The 19,349-nt window shown below is 40.7% G+C and overlaps 2 protein-coding genes and 1 pseudogene across 8 annotated transcripts in view; 1 reads left to right on the forward strand and 2 right to left on the reverse strand.

The window, feature by feature from the left end:
* Window positions 1–1,105, reverse strand: part of CCNT1 (cyclin T1) — a 41,409-nt gene extending 40,304 nt beyond the window's left edge. Inside the window, exon 1 of one of the 5 annotated variants that reach the window (XM_072654536.1) lies at window positions 855–1,105. Coding sequence is in view for 2 of the 5 variants with exons in the window: in XM_072654531.1 (XP_072510632.1) it covers window positions 855–1,006 (152 nt within the window). In the remaining 3 variants the exon portion in view is untranslated. The remainder of the gene's footprint in view (window positions 1–854) is intronic. The other 4 variants (XM_072654531.1, XM_072654537.1, XM_072654538.1 and 1 more) reach the window with 4 other exon arrangements.
* On the forward strand, window positions 1,069–19,326 carry SPMIP11 (sperm microtubule inner protein 11). 3 transcript variants are annotated; one of them, XM_072654540.1, is made up of 4 exons: window positions 1,069–1,277; window positions 17,594–17,722; window positions 18,366–18,510; window positions 19,097–19,326. In XM_072654540.1, exons 1-4 carry the CDS (start codon window positions 1,106–1,108, stop codon window positions 19,143–19,145), a joined length of 495 nt encoding a protein of 164 aa, XP_072510641.1. In that variant the 5' UTR covers window positions 1,069–1,105; the 3' UTR covers window positions 19,146–19,326. The 3 variants fall into 3 exon arrangements, with proteins under 3 accessions (XP_072510641.1, XP_072510642.1, XP_072510643.1); XM_072654541.1 differs by having other exon boundaries at window positions 1,069–1,253; XM_072654542.1 differs by lacking the exon at window positions 1,069–1,277 and adding an exon at window positions 10,106–10,307.
* LOC140534000 (large ribosomal subunit protein eL36-like) lies at window positions 16,544–17,594 on the reverse strand (annotated as a pseudogene).
* Window positions 19,327–19,349: the final 23 nt, after the last annotated feature.

Here is a 19,349-nt window from a genome sequence, read left to right on the forward strand (position 1 = left end):
ACCATCCAGTTCAAATCTATCAGTACCAGTAGACTGAAAGGAATTCAGTATAGGTAATATTGTTTTAATCCACCCTCAGGGTCCTTGTATAAGCTATAGTATTAATAAAAAAACAACAACAACAAAAACCTTTAAAGCCAACAAACATTTTCTAAAATGTTAGTCCAGATTTGGTCTTGAGTTTAAATGAAGATCATCACCAACTCAGTTATGTGACCATTTCTACTACTGGAAGTGTAGGCACAATGACAAAACTAGAAAAGGTTAATTCAGGAAACCCCAGTGTTTCTTAGTCAGGTCACTACCTAAAGCACTTGGAGGTTAAATTCCAGTAAACCACTGTAAGCAATTCCTGCTTAACAATTCCACAACCCATCCGAGTCTCCATTCTCCCTGCCTCACCCTTCGACACGTCTTCAACAAAAGGTAGAAAGCAGGTGAAGCTTTGGAAACACTTCTCTTAGCCCCTTTGGGATAGAAGCAGGCCAGTTCTCCAAGGCTGAGTACGGGAAGGCCGTACAAAGTTAAAAAAAAAAAAAAAGCTGTCAGGAAAAAGGCTAACACTGGGCCGAGAAAGGACACTGAGTCCGGGAACTGCACTCACTGCGCTGAGAGTAGATGCCGGTGGCCGTGAAGCGGGAAATGACTCCACTTCACCTCCCCCCACGGAAACAGTGTCCTAATCCTGCCCATGCCGACAGCCTGGGCCCACTCAGCGGTCCCAGAGCCCCGAAAAGAAAGAGACGCTAGGCCCCGCTCCCAGTCTCCCAGTTCCTCAGTCCCTGACCGAATCCAGAACCCGAGGCCCAGCGGAGCGATCCCGAGGCTAGGCCGCGGCGCGGCGAGAAGGATACACGTTGAGACGCTGCCCCATATCCTGAAGGAGATTGGCTGCTTGCTGCCGGCAATAGAGTTCTTTGTCCGGGTCGATGCCGGCGCGACGGGACGGGCTCTTTTCCAACTGTTCCCGGGTGAAGTACCAGCGCTTGGCCGAAGCTCCCTCCATAGTGCTTCACCCAGGCGGTGGCGGCGGCAGCAGCGGCAAGCACGTCCCGGCGTCAACTGCGCAGCGACGTACATCCGCTGGGAGACGTCCGAGCGCGCGATGACGCACATCCGATTCCGTGGCCCGGGGGGGCCCCCCCTCAAGGAGGCAGGGGCGGAGCTAGAGGCGGGTACTTCCGCCGAACTCCTCCCCTCGACCTCGGACCAGGGCGATAACCTCACGTGGATTGGCTGGTTCCAGGGCGCAGGTCTGCGGGAGGTGGTGTTTAGCGGTGGGTTGTTAGGAGATCCCGCCCCAAGTCCGGGTCTCCGCGCGAGAAAGAATTTGGGGAGGAGCGACGGTTGTGGCGCGTTCGCGCCTTCCCGGGGGGGGGGGGGGGGGGGGGGGGAGAAGGGTGGAGTTTTTCTCGCTGGGAATGAGGCGGATGTGGGAGGGAGGGAGCGAGCAAGGGTCAGGATTAGCTTGATGATTGTTAATTGTTTGTAATGGTTTTCCACTACGAGTTAACTGCGAGCCGGGGAACCTGAGGACTCTGGAGGATGACACGTTGGGGGCCCCGCCCTTTCCTGAGGGTTTTCGCACGAGGGGGCCTTAAGGGACCTGGAAGCGACGTCCTTTAGAAAAAGGGCGGTGGGTCAGCACCTTCTGGGTTGTAGAATTGAAACCTAGAAAGGGCTTTAGGAATCCAACTCTTCTTCGTGAAGGTCACTCGGGTCATCCACATAGTGGAATCGGGATTCGAACCCAGTGGTCTCGGGCTCGTGTCACCCACGCGGCCCACGCATGGATGCGGCAGAGGAGGAAAGAGTGGCCGAGCTAGTAGGGTCATGTTTTAAAATGTGAATTTTAGTAATGACAGTACAAACCTTGAGAGAGTGATGCCGGGATTTGGGGTAGGGTGTATTCCCTCCTAACAGAGCTGGGGCAGAGGACAAGGTGATGAACAGTGTTGAATGCTGCTTTTTATAAATACAGGTTTATAATAAGAAATGGCATTCTTCTTAATCTAGAGGTATTTATTTTCTGATGTCAAATGGAATGTGTCATTATGCTTTTGGAGGGATCCGTGGTGCAGCTCACCAGATTGGCCCAAGGTTGTCAAATGCCTTGTTTGCAAATCTGTCATTTAAAGTGGTTTAAGAATAGAATCTAGTAGGGACTTGAATGATCGCCTTTAGCCACAGGCCCAGGAAAGCAAAATGACGTATTTGAGAAGGAAAAAAATCAGGTGGGGTGTGCTGGAGCCAACCAGAACCAGAGTTGATTGTTAAAATTTCAGTGTATTTACACCTTAAGACATTGGAAAACTATAAATGGGATCTCATTGTTTTGTTAATTGTCTAAACATAAGAAAGTGATGGCAGAAATGTAGAATAAATGTGCAAGTATCATTTCATTTTTTCCCCTAGAAAGCCCTGTGATTGAACATTTATGCTTCCTCACATTATCCTATGCAGTTTTCAGGCACAATCAGAAATACTGAAACAGGGGCTTTAAGTCAAGGGTTTCTGTTCCCTTCATCTCCATTCTATTCAGAAAGTTATTGTTGCTGTTAAGTAGTGCCCAACTCTTTGTGAGCCTATTTGGTCTTCTTGGCGACCTGTACAGCAATACAGGGAGTGGAGATGGAATGTCATATCAGGTAAAGCAAGGCTAGTTTGGCTTGCAGAATGAATGAAAAAGATTTACTAAGTTTCCTATGTGCCAAGCACTGTGTAAGCACTGAGAATACAAATGGAAAGTCAAGGCAGTTCTGCTCTCAAGGAGCTCATTCTCTAATCAGATGAGGCATAATATGGGAGTCAACTTTAAGGCAAGTGGAAAGGTCCAGAAGTGCTAAGGATAAAATGAATGGGCAGATGGCAATGTCCAGGAATATTTAAGGTACGTTGACAAGTCATAAAGAAGTTTTAGGAGGGGAAGGGGAGCTAGGATTTGTCCTCCATCTTACTGGAAAGATTCTAACAGTTCATTTGCTATGATCACATCCACTGTGCAGGTCAGGGGGCCTCAATGGTTCTGGACTACTACCTACCACTGGGAATAGATAAGGGGTTAAGTGAAACTGGGATTCTGGATTCCCTCCAGCAGTGATGGAGATAGAGCTAGCTGGTGGTCAATCTTTAGCCAAAAAGGGTGACAGGGAAGGGAATGCCCTGTAGTACATGATCTGAAGGTCTGTAAATGTCAAACAGGATATTGCATTTGATCATAAAGGTAATGGAAACCCACTGGAGCTTACTGAGCTGGCCAGGGAGAGGGGGCAGCAAGGGAAGGGGGATTGACATGGCCTGACTAATGTTTTAGGAATATTACTTTGGAAGTTGTGTAGAGAATAGATTGGAAAAATGGATTGAAAAAAATAGAAATTTGAGGAAAGGGAGAGATTGGGAGAGTAAAAAGTAGGCTATTACAAATAGGTGAGAGCCTGAACTAGAGTAGCAACCACGTGAGTGGAGAAGGGAATGTCCACAAGAAATGTAATAGAAGAATCAGCAAGACTTGGGAACTGAATGAATATGGGAGGGTAGGTGATGGAAGGTAAGGAGTTGAAGATCAATCAGTAGATCAGCAAATTCTGGACCAGGCTAAGTAAGAGGTAGCAGGTTGCAAATCTGGGTAAAAATGAGAATAGTGGTACCCTTGACAGAAATAAGGAAATTAGGAAGAGGGTTGGGTTTTAGGGGAAAGTTAATGAGTTTTGAGATGCAAATGGGGCAGCCATTTAGAAATATCCAATAAAAGCAGTTGCTGATATGGGACTGAAGTTCAAGAGCAAGAAATACAGATCTGAGAATTCATTGTCTGCAGAGAGATAATATTGAACCCATGGAAACTGATGAGATCACTGAGAGAGAAAGTTGTGTAGAAAGAAAAAATGAGGGCCCAAAATAGAGCCTTAGGGTAACTCATTTGGGGGTCAGAAGCAACCAGACAAGTAGGAGAACCAACAGACAATGCCCTGGAAATCTAGAAAGTAGCTCCTGCATTATCAGTACTGATGAGAGGTCCAAGATGAGGATTTAGAAGAAGCCCTTTTATTTGGCATGTTTATATTTGTGTGTAGGTATGTAACCTCTTTTGAACTAAACTGTGAGCTGTTTGAGGACACCACCACCCAGTGCCCATAGCATACAGTAGCCTATCTACAAGAAATGTTTGTTGAATGAGAAAGCTGAAGGACTGAATAGTAATAATAGTAAGTGGCTTTTTATAACTTTTATAACTCTTACTTAGTACTTTTCTAACAACTGCCTTTGTAGGTAGTAATGAAAGTATCATTACCACCATTTTACCAGTGATAAAAACTGAGGTTCAGGGAAGTTGAGACTTGCACAAGATAACTCAGCTAACAAGAGTCTCACCACCTTTAGGATGATTGTGCCCAGTTCTCCCAGCTGAGGATATCTGAATTTTCTGGTCCTTGGAGTTTTTAATGGGTAAAAGTGTCCAAAGTAACACAACAGGGATCTGCCTGTGTTGGCACCTTTGCCCTAAGCCATGCCACAGAGCTGACCTTATATACCTGTTGGATTTTTCTCTTTACTTTCCATTCTAGCCAAGTCAATCTGTTTTTCCAGCACAGACTTGCTAATTCCTGTTTACCTTTAAAGGCACATTCCTCCTCTGTGGATACGTGCCACCTCTTCTTTACCACTGGTGTCCACAGCCTCCTTTAAAATCCAACTCAAAACATGAGATATATAACATAAATATAAGAAGTCTTCCTAGATTCTATACTCCACTTGCATTACTGCACTTTTGTCATTCTGTACTTGTTGACATATTAATTGATAATTGCTCCCAAGTTATATATGTATATTTGCCACATTAGGATTATAAACTCCCAGGAGACAGAAAATAGAACTTCTAATTCTTTTATATCTTTCTCAAAGTGTCAGTGTAAAGTTCTTCACTTAATGGATACTCAGATTCTTATTTAACTAATCATGGGGGAAGAATTGAATTTACTGAAGAGTTTTTAAGAGGAAATGATTTTTAGATTAAGAAGAAATGACATGAAAATTGAATATAAAGTTATTAATAATAATAACTTCTAATAATAATGCTTCCTTGGTGGTATAGAATTGATTCCACACACTGTGGTATGGAAATTTTTCAACGAGTGTGCTTTTTCAAGTTGGAAAGGTTTTGAGTTCACACCCAGTAGACCATATCCAATTAGCCAGTGACCCATGAAGCAGACAAAAATCCCAGAAAAGTCCTCAGTTCTTTCGACTCCCTTACACTTTTTGTCCACTCATACAACCACACCCGATTTCAGGTCCTCTATCATCTTTTGTCTGGACTGTTGCAGAAGCCTCCCACTTGGTCTCCCTGACTCAAGTGTCTCCCCATTCCAATCCATTCTCCATTCAGCTGCCAAGGTGTTATTTTTAAAGTTTGTCAACTCCTTCCTCCCCCACTTCCTTCTCCCTTCTCCTCACTGCTCAGTGAGCTTCAGTGGTTCCCTCTTTACCTCCAGGATCAAATATAAACTTCACTTTTTAGCATTTAAAGCATCTCTTTCTAAGTCTTCTTATACTGCCCTGCTTGCTCTTCCTCCAAAGTGATGCTCTATCTCCTATCTCTGTGCCTTTCTACTCTTCTATTCCCCAAGCTTGGAATACTTATTTCCTCACCTCCAACTCTTAGCTTCCTTTAAGACCAAGTTTAAGTACCACTCTCTTTAGAAATCCTTTCCAAGTCCCTCCAACTAGTGCTTTCTCCTCTGAGATTAAATTTAATTCACTAGGAATGTACATCTTCTGTGTATCTAGTTGTTTAGATGATGTCTCTGCCATTAGAATGTATATTTCTGAAAGAAAGAGAGTTTGCCTTTCTTTGTTTGACCAGTGCTTAGCACAGTGCCTGGTTAATAAAGTTTGTTGATTGACTTCCTCGATGATGACATTGTAATTGCAGAACAGAGGGCAAAAGATACTAAGAATCACAGTTTTTAGGTTGTACCAATAGCAACTCTGCTTTTGCTACTGTAAATGTGGAATCTTTTTATAAACATTTATTTGACCACAGAAACCCTGTTGTAATCTTCTGTCATTTATCTACTAATGTTTGGCTGCAACTTATTTTCTCTTTCCTCAACAATGTTGAAACAAAATACCTTTTCCTCTGGGCAGAGAAATCCAAGGTTTGTTACCTATGTCAGTAACAAAACTATTTGAAAGCTTGATGGCAAAGCTGTTTTCATTGGCATCCTTGCCATGGACCACATTGAAGGAGCCTGAATGACCACACTCTTGGTGATCATACCAATTTAATCCAAGTTAGTTGCACTGACCATCATACATGGGTTGTCAATATTGAGCTTGATAAAATTTGACCTTGCTGGTCTCCAAGTCAGATTAAATCATGTTACTCACCTTGATGAGAGGATCTGAGTGTAGGATGGTGTGGATGGACAGCATGTGTCATCAGATGGGGGGGTGCCTTTTGCACCTTCAAAGGACTTTCTTACCTTGTACCTCAGCTATAATGTGATAAATAGCATAGTGACCTCTCATGTTATATACCAGACAGAAAGGTTTGCCTGTTTTTGCAATGCAGCCAACATTGTTAAAACTAGCAGAGAAGGTCATGTCCTTTTTGAACTTGCCATCAGTCTTGAAATGCTGCAAGCAAATCTTAATCTTTCATATTAGGTCATATTTGAGTCAATTTTAGAGGAAGATGGTGATTCGTTAGATTTTGACAGCCTGTGGATGGTTTAGCAGACATTCCTGTTAACTCACCCAGCATTCCAGCGCTAGGGATCAACCATTAATTTAGAAACTTCTTGGGACTATAGAGCCACAGGGAGAATCTTTGTTAAATGACCAACTAGTAGATGTACAACTGAAGGAACTACATCCATACTGCCATATTCAGGAAACTTTAGCTAAATGGAAGGACAGCTAAGTTTTTCCTCAAAGGCATAAAAAAAAAAGAAATAAATAAAAATTGTGTTTCATTGTTCATGCAAAGGCAACAAAATCACACATTTGTGTAGCACCTTTGATATTTATAAAGCCTCATAACAACCCTATGAGGCAGTAAAAGTTTTACTAGCCTCATTTTATAGATGAGGAAACTGAGGTTCAGAAAGTTTAGACCACTTGCCCTAAATTACTGGTTTAGAGTCAAAGCTATGATTCTAATCCAAGTCTTTTGACTTTAAGGCTTTTGCCTCTATTGAAATGCTAACTTGAAATCTATCAGATTCTTAAAGATAGAGTCAGTCTAGTCATTCCTTGATGATTTCTTCTAAAAGATACCCTGAATCCTTCAGAAGAGGGAGGATATATTGTAAAGGCTAGGGCATTACTGTGGCAACCTTTTGAAAGAAAGTTTTTCTTGAAAAAGAACAGGAGAGGGTAGAAGAGTACAGTTGCTAGAGCATCCTGGATCAAAATTCTGAAGTAAACTTTTTGTGTTGTTTGGTGACCCCAGCCTTTCAACACAGCCTTTCCCTTTATGGCAAGGACCCAGGCCATGTTTCACCTTAGCCACACCAGGACTCTCTCTTCCTTCTCCCCCATTCCTGGCAATCTCTGCTTCCTCCTGCAGCTTTCCATTTTCTCTTTTATGTGTTGTCTAGCCTCATTACAAAGTAGCCAGGTAGAGCAGTGAATAGGGTGAAAGCCTAGAGTCAAGAAGACTCATCTTCCTGAATTCAAATCTGACCTCAGACACTAGCTGTGTGACCTTGGGAAAGTTACTCAACCCTGTATGCCTCAGTTTCCTCATCTGTAAAGAGAGCTAGAATAGGAAATGGCAAACCATTATAGTATCTTTGTCAAGAAAACCCCAAATGGGATCACATAGTTGCAATGACAACTTCTCCCATTACAATGTAAGCTTCTTGAGGGAAGGGACTGTCTTGCTTGCTGGAATTTATATCCCTAGTGCTCTGCCTAGAACCTAGTTGTTGTTATTGTGTTCTTCTGAAGAAGACCATGCTATCAGAGAAATGATGACATGACTTGCACTGGACTTTGTTTTGAGTGAGGGAGGGCTGTGCAAGGTCACCAGCCTCACTTTCTCCTCCTGAGCTATCTGGATCCAGTGACCAGATATTCATCAGGATGACTGATGATGCAATGGGAGACCTTGGCCTTTTTAGGCTGAGCCTTTTCACTTAGGGGGAGGTAACACCCATTGAGTGGAGAGGCCTCTTTAAGAAGGGGTCAGGGAATGGCCCTTTTAATGAGCAAAAGAAAAAAATAACTAAGTCAAACTGGGAGGGACACAGAAATTATTACTATTGATGATCACTCTAAGCCAGCCATTACGTGGAGCCTGGGCATGGAAGGAAGGAAGGAATCAAGGAAGGAAGGAAGACATCTAGCCAGTAAGCCTCAAAGGAAGAGGGAAGGGAGACAGAAGGGAGAGGATGAGGTATGTTAGGTCCCATTCAGGCAGCTAAGTCTACTACTCACAGGTTGTGTTCCAAGAAGAACATGACATCAGAGAAATGATGACATGACTTGCACTTGACTTTGTTTTAAGTGAGGCAGGGAAGCAAAGTCACTAGCCTCACTTTCTCCTCCTGAGCCATTCTACAACCTAGTAAGGTCTTAGTAAAGGCTAGATCTGGTCTGTTTAGCAACCCCTTCCTCCTCAATGCCCTCAGGCATTCTACACCTTTCCCTCTAGCAAACCCTGTTATTTAACTAATTCAAACAGAGATTGATTTCTTTTCCCTTAAGGGATCGCAGTAGTTTAGAAAAAGGATTTTTCATCTTATGTTATCACCTCCATATCATATCAATCAACTTTGAAATCTAGATGGTTCACAAATTCAGACTCAACTCAAATGTCACATCCTCCCAGATGCTTTTTCTCATCATCTTAGTTGGAAGCAATTTATAGTTTTACTAACTTCTTAACTCTTAGTAACTCTCCTGTGGCATCTGTTTTCACATTGATATTGATAATGGATATTGTAGTGGTACCTTTCCCAAGGGTATTTATGTTTTAATGAGGAAACATACTTAAGTCAATCAATCAGTAAACATTTATTAAGCACCTACTAAGTACTAGGTACTATGAAAAGCACTGGAGAGGAAAAAAGTAGCAAAAGGCAGCCAAGAAGTTTACAATATAGGGAAACTTTAAAGAAGATCTCTTATTGTGGAATTTTTAGTTTTATCCAACTAGGGAGGAAGGTATGACCTTCCTTGTGGAATTCGAACGTCTCCCTGCTCATTCATGAGGCCAGAACTGTCCTTAATTTTCACATGACTTGGGAGAATCAGATCACTTTTGAGTGTCCCATAGCACTTTGTACTCATTTTACAGACTTATTTTAGCTTACCTTTCATTACAATTATTTGTGAACCCCTCCATGTCTCCTATGAGATTATAAACTCTTGGAAGGCAAGGCCTGTGTCTTTTTCACTTTTGTAGAATAACTTGTATATAACTGGCATTCAATTACTTGAATACTTCAAGTATCTCTAATGTTTTTGTGTGTACTCCCTCAGTTCTTAATAATAATTCCTTGTTGTCTTCAAAGTTAGTGTATATATGTATATATATAATTCTTTAGCCATTCTGGTAATGAACCTTATTTGGTTGTCTTGTCCTCAGATTTATTGTCCATTACTGGGACTTGCAACCTAAGGTATGTGAGCACTTGACAAGCACTATCTCCTTGAATCCCTCCCTTAAAAAATCTATGGGGTTGAAACTACCAATGAGGAAACCAAGGCTTAGAGAAATTGAGTAATTTGCCCTGTCACTCAACTGTAAATATCAGGTGTAAGATCTGAACCTCAGGTTTTCTCCACCCTATGTTTAAAACTCTAACTACCATGTCTTGTTACCTTTCAAAATCATGTCCCTAAGATCACCTTTCAGTTCCCCTTCACCTGTAAATTGAATGAACTTATAATATCCTCTTTGTATTCTCTAATCTAATAAAAATCTAATAATTTAATGGAAGGGGAAAGGAACCAACATAAATAACAATATAAATGAATTCTGAAGCCTCCAGTATGAATAACACTGACAGGGAGAAAGGAGAAAAGATATAGATTTAATTCCCCTCTTCTCCAGGTTTGTTTACTAAGATCTATCTTCAGTGACCTTCAAATTCTGTCCTCCTTGATCAGGATTGGTCATCACTTAGGTGATTACCATAGTAACCAAAAACAGAACCCAGAACTTCAAACTTGTTCCACATCTAGTCAGGGAAGAGTTGGGATGGCATTCTTTGGCATAACCTTGTGGGGCTATCAGGATCCCTTTCTGAGCAAAAAGAAAGTCTGGGGGAAGGGAGAAGGAGATGAAGAGACAGGTAAGAGGAAGGCAGACAGGAAGAAAAGAAACAAAGGAGGGGCATAAAAGAACCAATGGATCAGAAAAGAATGTTGGGCCTAATGGTCACCAGATATGGTTTTTCCTAGCCAGTGGAAAAAATTGCCTATTAGTACTTAGGCCTACAGGAGGTATGTAGGCCATATCAGAAGATGACTGACATCATTTGGAAATGATATTTGACTGCTTTAACTTAGCTTTAACTTAGCTTACCAAGCTAAGAACATGGCAACTAGTGTGGTAAAATGGCAAAACCACTGGTTTTAAGATGAGTTCAGGTGTAGATTACAACACTTACCAGCTACCTCCTGAATTCTCTGAGCCTCATTTTCTTCAACTACACAATAGGATGTTATTGTTTCTCCTTCATTCTCTAAGAGGATCACATAAGGGAGGTGATGCACAGCATGCAAGTGAATTGGATTGAAATGAGAGAGGGTTGTAGAAAGTTATCAGCCTTACTTTCTCCTCTGGAGCTATCTGGGAGATGGCTCAGGATGCAGTGGGAGACCTTGGCCTTTTCAAGCTAAGGTCTTTTAACAGGCCTCAGTTTGACTGAAGCAACACCCATTCAGTGATTAAGGCTTGCATCAGTTACCTCAAAGGGTTGTTGTTATAGAAGCTTTTATGAAACTCAAAGTCTTTAGAAATATGAGCTATTATTAGCATAATAATCTCACTTGTAACTCCCATGTCTTAATGGGATAAACAGATGAGATCCCTTGATTAATCAATCCCTCGAGTTTAATACCTCTTCTCAGGGACAATAACATTTGAGAGTTGAGGCTACCCTGGAATTCCTAGTCTGGAAAGTTGCTTGATCTTTAAGTACAACCAGATTCCTGGATTATGTACAAGGGAACAAGAGGAGGAGTGGACTAAATTAACTGTGTCCCATAAGTACCCACTTGCCCAGAAATATTACTATAGCTGGCTAGTATGGCCTGATCCTCAGGTTATTTTCTCAAACCATCTCATCCACTCCACCATGAGCCCCTTGTCCCAATCCAAAAATTGCAACTGAGATTTATAGGTTAGGCTATTATAGGTATAGCTCCTGTTGTCCTTGGCTATTATAGGTTAGGCTATTATAGGTATAGCTCCTGTTGTCCTTGGCTATTATAGGTTAGGCTATTATAGGTATAGGTTAGGCTATTATAGGTTAGGCTATTATAGGTATAGCTCCTTGTCCCAGAGTGGAGAGAGAATGGAAGAAGAAAGCAGTTTGAGGATTTATCTGCGTCTTGTTCCTTCTTCACTCTTGAAGAGGACATGTAGAGGGTGATGTCTTGACTTGCACATAAGTTGAATATGGGTGGGGCATTTATCAGACTCACCCTCCTCCAGAGTCATCCAAGTCCAGTGGCAAGACTAAGGTCATGATGACTAGTGATGGCCCAGGATGCAGTGGGTTACCTTGGCCTTTCTACATTAAGGTTTTTCCCAGGTCTCAGTTTGTCTGAGGCCAGATCCATTCAATGACTGAGGGGTGGGTAAAAGTTGAGACAAAAGATGACTCAATTTACCATCAAAAAATATCAGTCTGGGAGAGAAAGACCCTCAAAGTTTCTGGCCAGGCAGAAAACAATTTCTATTTATGCTCTTTCTAAGCCATCAAAACCTAAACAATAAGTGACAGAGGCTTGAGTTGGGGCTCTTATTGGCCATTCAGTGAAAACCAGAGTGATTTGGGTTTTAAGGTGGAGTCAAGTAGTTCCGTTTAAAACACAATGGGCTTTTTAAAAGCCTGTCTTTTCAGAGCTAAATTTCTAGAAATCAGAAATGAAAACCAAAAAGTAAATTGTTTGAGTTTCTTGGGAAAAAAATGGAGGAGGAAGGAGACTAGAAATAGCAACTTCTGGAATTGGAAGATTGGATCCCAGAGGGCAGCGACCTCCACTCTCAGATAGCGCGGTGAAGCAGTTAATATGAAATGTTCTTCTGAGAACCCAGTTTGCTCTTTCCCACAAATACAGCTTCCATGGAAGGAGTAAGCTTAAACTTAGACCATCGTAATCATAGTGAGTCACACGTTTAAGGAAGATGTGTAACAAGGTTTAATTCATAACACCTGCTTTGGAAGTCTGTCTCTCTCTCTCTGTAGAGAATTCATGTAGAACCCTTTCACTGAATGGCCAATAAGAGCCCCAACTCAAGCCTCTGTCACTTATTGTTTAGGTTTTGATGGCTTAGAATGAGTATAAATAGAAATTGTTTTCTGCCTGGCCAGAAACTTTGTTCTCAAAGAGGACCAGTGACATCACAGGGTAATATCCCTACACACACACACACACACACACACACACACACACACACACACACACACACACACGATCCTTTGCTTATTGGGGATCATAAAGCTAGGAGAAGTTCATGATATTTAAAATGTGTTCACTTTATGCTACCTAAATCCTAGAAAAAGAGACCTAGAATCTCCCATTCAACAATGTTCTTAGAGAGGGAGCAATTCTATTCTACGTGTTTTACCCCTATGTACCACCACATATATTCCCTAAGGACCAGACTCTTACTTTTCTATTTGAGAGTACTTATAGGAAAGAGAATGACCATCAGCCTTTGACCAAAAACAACTTGAGTCTTGGTAAAGGTAATAATGGGTTAAGAAGGATTGAGAATATTTGTCTTCTGCATGGAATAAGATTTTCTAAGGGTCAGAATGAAGACCAATGGGTTCTGAAGATGAAAAAATCAAAGATGATGGGTAGAAATTTCAGAGAAGTAGATTTCAATAAAATTGCCCCCAAATAGGGCAAGCTATCTCATGAACTGGTGAACTTCCCTGTCCTGGAAGTTCAAGTAAAGACTGGATAACCATTTGCTGGAGATGTTGTAGAGGGGATTCATGTGCTTAGTAGGAAATTAGAATCTCTAAATTCCTTTTTGACTCAGGTTTGATTTCTATGTAATTTTTCTTCCTTTTTTAGGAAACAGAATTGAATTGAAAGTCCAAAGACCTAGGTTCTATTCCTGGTTCTGTCACTAATTAGTTGATTAACCTTGGGAAAGTTTCTGTTTTCTCATCTCAAAGTGATGGAGTTAGAATTAAACTTTTTAAAAATAATTTATTTTTAGTTTTCAACATTTACTTCCATAAGATTTTGAGTTTTAAATTTTCTCCCCCTTCTTCTCCTTCCCCCTTCCCAAGATGGCATGCAATCTGATATAGACCCTACATATACATTCATATTAAACACATTTTCACATTAGTCATGATGTAAAGAAGAAATAGAACCAATGGGAAGAACCATGAGAAAGAAGAAACAAAACAACAAAAGAAAAAGAGAGCAAATAGTATGCTTCTATCTTCATTCAGACCCCAGAGTTTTTTCTCTGGATGTGAATAGCATTTTCCATTTTGGATCTTAGATCCTTGCATTGCTGAGAAGGGCTAAGTCTATTTAAGTTAGTCATTGAACAATGTGGCTGTTACTGTGCACAATGTTCTCCTAGTTCTGCTCACTTCACTCAGCATTGGTTCATAAAAGTCTTTCCAGCTTTTTCTGAAATCTGCCTGCTTGCCATTTCTTATAGCACAATAGTATTCCATTACATTCATATATCACAACTTTAGAATTAGACTTTTAAAGGTCTCTTCTGGATCATATATCTTATCCTATCCATTAGGGAGCCACTCAAGATCTTTCATCAGTAGGGTGACATGATTAACTGTGGATTAGGCATATTATTTTGACATTAATATTATGTGAATAATGGTATGAAAGATACATTAGAAGAAGGCAACCAACCAGAATTCTGTTGTCAAAATCCAGGTGGTTGGGAGTAGCAGTGGAGAAATCAAATGAAAGAGATGTTTCAGATGCAGAATGGCAACCTAGTCAACTGACTGAAATTGGACAATGAAGATGAAGGAACCAAAGATTATACCAAAGTTTTGAACATTCTCTGCCCATTTTCCTATGGTTTTCCTCCAAACCTAAGTGAACATGGGACAATTTAAATTTCAATAAAATGTGTATTGAAAAGCACTGGACTAGGCATTCTGGGCCATCTCCAGTCATCCTGATGAATATCTGGTCACTGGATTCAGATGGCTCTGGAGGAGAAGTGAGGCTGGTGACCTGCACAGCCCTCCCTCACTCAAAACAAAGTCCAGTGCAAGTCACACCATCATTTCTCTGATGGCATGGGCTTCTTCAAAAATGAGGGATGAACAAAACAACAACAGCTAGGCACTAAGGGAGGCACAAAAGTAATCAAGTTGAGGTCCTTACCCTTAAAAAGTTTAATTTAAATGGGAAAATATCTAATTTTAATCTTGAGAGGATGAAAAATAATTAAGATTATTTACATCTATCCCAGGCCCAACTTTTATATACATATATGTGTATGTATATACGTGTATACATGCACACATACATATATATGTGTATGTGTATATGGTATATATGTGTATGTATGTATATACCACATATGCACATATATGTTCATGAGCAAAATCTAGTTAAAATGGATATCAAAGGTAACCTTGAAAAGAGAAAGAAATAACAAAATATCTAGGGAGAGGTATTTAAGGGGGCACTGGGCCAGCCCCACCTATTTGTTTAAGTATGTATAGGGGCAGGGCATTTTACTGGTTAATTGTATCTATAGGAGTCTCAGCAGCCCAGCAGAAGCAACAGGGATGGGGCCAACTTAGAAAGTTGGAGGGGGAGGTAGGAAAAGAGAGCAGATTCATGACTAGGTCCTCTCCCCTCTGTTCATGGAATGTGGATGATCAGCTGTCCTATAGCTGCAAGCACATGGACATGAAGCCTGATCTATAAAGCAAAGAATAATCTTCAGACTGGAAAGAATAGAAATGGATAATAGAGACTGAAACCTGAAAAAAAAAATGAGGAGAGGGGAAGTATTTAATTTAACTTCCATTAATGAATTCAAGTCACTCAGCCTGGATGAACTACATACAGGATGCTAAAAGATGCAACTGATTTGCCTTGCCAATGATTTTTCAAGTTTAGTGTAATTAAGAGAAATATAGCAGGATTAGAGGTAGGCAAACTTTGTCCCAAATTTCAAAAAGGGAATCAAACTGGATATTTCAAACTATATAGGCCAGTGACAACAATCTAGAATGGATAGCTGCTAATCAGCATGGGTTTAAGAAGTGCCTTGCCAAATCTTAGTTTTGATAGGGCTACCGAATAAGTAGAAAGGAGAATGCTGTTGGCAGAATATTTGTATTTCAGCAAGTCATTTGACAAAGTCTTTCATGATGTCTTAGTGAACAATATGGGGAGATGTGGACTATGTGATAGTATAGGAAGGGAATTTGGAACAAATTGAAAAGACGGATCCAAAAACTAGTGATCAATGACAACCAGGAAGGACATCTCTAGTGAAGTCCCACAGGGTTCTGTCCTTGGCTCTGTTCAATTGAATGTCTTTTTATCAGTGACTTGTATTCAAGCATGGATGGTATAGCTTATTTAATTTAACACAAGGCTGGGTTATATAACTAATATAATAAATGAGTTCAGTGGGTAGAATGGTGGACTGAAGTCAGTGAAATAAAATGTAATAGAACTAAGTGTAAAATCCTGAAGATGGGCTCAAAAATTTCAACTATACAAGCTTAGTGTCCTAATGGGGAAGTGGGACATGTCCAAAAAAGTAATTCATGTGTGATCCAAGACAATTCTTAGAAGGACTTATGATGAAAAATGCTCTCTAATTACAGAGAAAGAACTGATAAGAGTCTGAATGTAAGTCACAGCATGCTTTTAGAAACTTTGTTTTTCTTGTTTGTTTTTTTGGTCTGTGCTTTCTTTCACAACACGACTAATGTGAAAATATGCTTTGCATGGCTGCATATGTGTTAACCTATATCAAACTATTTGCCTTCTCAATGAGGGGAAATGGCAGGGAGAGAGAGAATTTGGAATGCAACATTTAAAAAAAAAGAATGTTAAAATTATTTTTACATGTAATTGAGAAAAAGTTTAATATTTAAAAATTCCAAAAAAAATTCATGTGAAGACCTAGTGATTTTTAGTGGACCTAAAATTTCAATATGAGCCAGTAATATGATATGGCTTCCCAAAAAACTAATGCATTAATAGAAGTACAGTGTATAGAACACTTGAAGTAATTTTTCTATCTCTGGCCTGATTGGAATACATTTAGAACATTATTTTATTTTTATTTTATTTTTTTGAGTCTAGAACACAAGTTTATTTGTCAAATCTTTATTAGGTAAGTGGGGAAGGTTGGTAGGGTCAAGTTTGGTACTTCTTGGCAGCAGCCTTCCTCATGGCAGCTAGGATGTTGCTGAGCTCCTCTGTTCCTCTTTGCTTGAGTTCCCACCCTTTTTTTGATGAACTTAAGAGCTTACTTATCTTTGGAGACCTTTAACAATTCCATGGCCTCCCTCTTACAAGGGGCAAATCCACACACCTCCTGGATCATCTCTCTCACAAACGTGGTATATTTGGTCAAGCATTCACGATGGCAGCAGCAGTATTGTAGCTTCGAAACGTTTTTGGTAACTGTGGCCCTTGCTGAAGTCCACGGCCATGGGGCACTGAGTGGTCATGGCTGTGGCGTTACTGTAGCTCCAATGGCAGCCACAGCAGAAGGCTAGAACATTATTTTAAAAGAGACATTGACAGTCTAGAATATATTCTGAAAATGGTAATCAGAACAATAAGGGTACTCAGAATCACATATGAAGATGAGTATAAACTAAGAAACTTGAAGTTTAATCAGGAAAAGAGAAAACTAAAGTGAGGTTGTCTCTACAATATCTGAAGAGCTTTGGAAAAGGGATTAATGTAATGAAAATTCCATATTTCATATGGGGTCAATTCTCTCTTTGTTTTTCATCATATAGGGAAATGTTAACATTTAATTGATGTTGGTCAAGTTCATGCAAATAAAAAGGGAATTTTAAAAATGTATTTTATTCATTTACTTATTTTTGCAAATCTAGTTTGCTAAGATTTGTTTTACTAGACACCAGAGAGCAGAACCAGGACAGGAGGGCAGATTTCAGTTCAATAATAATAAAAACTTTCTAACAATTAGAGCTATTTCAAAATGGAATAGGTTGCCTTGAGGGTGGGGAGTTCCTCATCACTGAAAGTCTTCTAAAAGAGACTGGATGATTATTTTTTTAATATGTTTTAGATGGAGTTCATAATTTAGGTAGATGTTGGAGCAGATGACCTCTGATGTCTCTTAACTCTGCAATTCTATGATTGAGAAGCCCTTCTGCTGTCATTACAGAGGAAAGGCATCCAAAGGAGTCAGTATCTACCAAGCTGCCCCCCATCATCTCTGCTGGAAATTACTATGTGCACCAGAACAGCAATAAAAAGTACCACAGAGCTGTCCGGAGGGTACAATTAAAGACATGTGGGTCCTATTGATTGAGTACTCTAGTGGTAAATGGAAAGTATGACTGAGGAGAAATCAAGGCAGAGAAAAAGCAGGTTGAGGTTGGTGGGGATTTTTGAAGAGGGACCAGAAATAAGGAAAAAGTTAATCTGCAGAAACTAGTGGAGTGACGAGTAGATAAGGTTCCTGGCTTGTAGTCAGGAAGACTTGTTTGAATCCAGCTTCAAACACTTACTAGCTATGTGACCAGCAAGTCACTTAGTCTCTTTGCCTCAATTTCCTTATCTATAAAAGGTGGAGAATAGTAGCACCTACCTCACAGGGTTCTCATAAAGATCAAGTTATAAATGCACATATACATGATATGTACATAGATACATACACAAATGTATATTGTCCTTTACAGACTCTTAAGTACTATGTAAATGTTTGCTATTAATATTATTCTATCAAAGCTCACCAAACAGTAGGATTAACCTGCTGGAAAAAATATGAGTTTAATTCATCTGTCAAGTATCAGATAATATAATCAGAGAGTGAAACATTCAGCCCTCAGATTTCTCTCATGCCTGGGAAGAAGCCCTAGTCAGCCTAGGCTGGAGGTGGTGGGTATGATTCCTGACATTTCTCTTAGCCTCTCTCTCCATGCCTCCACATGTAGTCCACAATCAGCTCTTTGATGCACCTCTGACGGATGCCCAGAATTTCAGTTTCTGGATGCCACATGAACATGGTATTCGCCCGCAAGACATTGCTCCATGGATGAAGACTACACGACACTGCGTTATCAAGAGCCCCATAACCAGGTTTGAATGAAAGGGATCAGCTAAGAGGACTGCCCAGTTAGTAGAAGTCTCCCTGACCCTATTTGAAGCACTAAAGATAAGACTGAGCAGTTTTGATTCTGGCTAGGAGTCCCAAGTAGAGCAGAGAAGCGAAGGGAGCAAAGGAGGAAAATGGAGAGGATGGTAAGGAGGCTGTGTGTACACTTGGGAGGGAGATTTAGTTAGCAGAGAACATCTCTAGCCATCAATTTTACTAACCTAGAAGGATGGGGATGGGAAGAGAGGAGAAAATGAACTGAAGGCTTGGAAATGGAAGGCATAGGAACTCTACTTGTTACCAAGAGCATCAGAGAAGACTCACTCTGAAGGACAAGACCTATTACTCTAAATCCATCTGTGAACCTGCAGTCCAGTCTTTGCATGTTCCCTTGTTCTCCTGCTTGGCCTGAATGACAGTGAGTCACACACATAGGACAACTGCTGCTCTGGGGATAAAGCAGGATAACACAGCTTCAGGAGCTACCCTCATATCTCCATTCTCCCTCCCTTCTCCCTCCCTCCTCCTGACTTAACCAGGCTGAACTGAATTAACTTCCTCCTCTTCTAGGTTTGTGGATCACATGATACTCAGTGACCGACTCTTCAGTTTATACTGAGCTGGGGGAGCAGAAGACAGGCCTGGGGCATATGCCAAGGGCTGGTACTGCAGAATGGATAGCTGGTGGGATAAAAATAGCTGGGGGTATTTTGTGAGGGAGAAGCTATTGGGGGGGAAAAGGGAGTGGGGAGGCCTGAATTATTCAAATAGCACAAAATAAAACATTGGAATGTAATGTGTATATTAGTATTTGTGCTAGATG

This window comes from Notamacropus eugenii, chromosome 3, assembly GCF_028372415.1.
Source record: "Notamacropus eugenii isolate mMacEug1 chromosome 3, mMacEug1.pri_v2, whole genome shotgun sequence".
NCBI classification, from domain to species: domain Eukaryota; kingdom Metazoa; phylum Chordata; class Mammalia; order Diprotodontia; family Macropodidae; genus Notamacropus; species Notamacropus eugenii.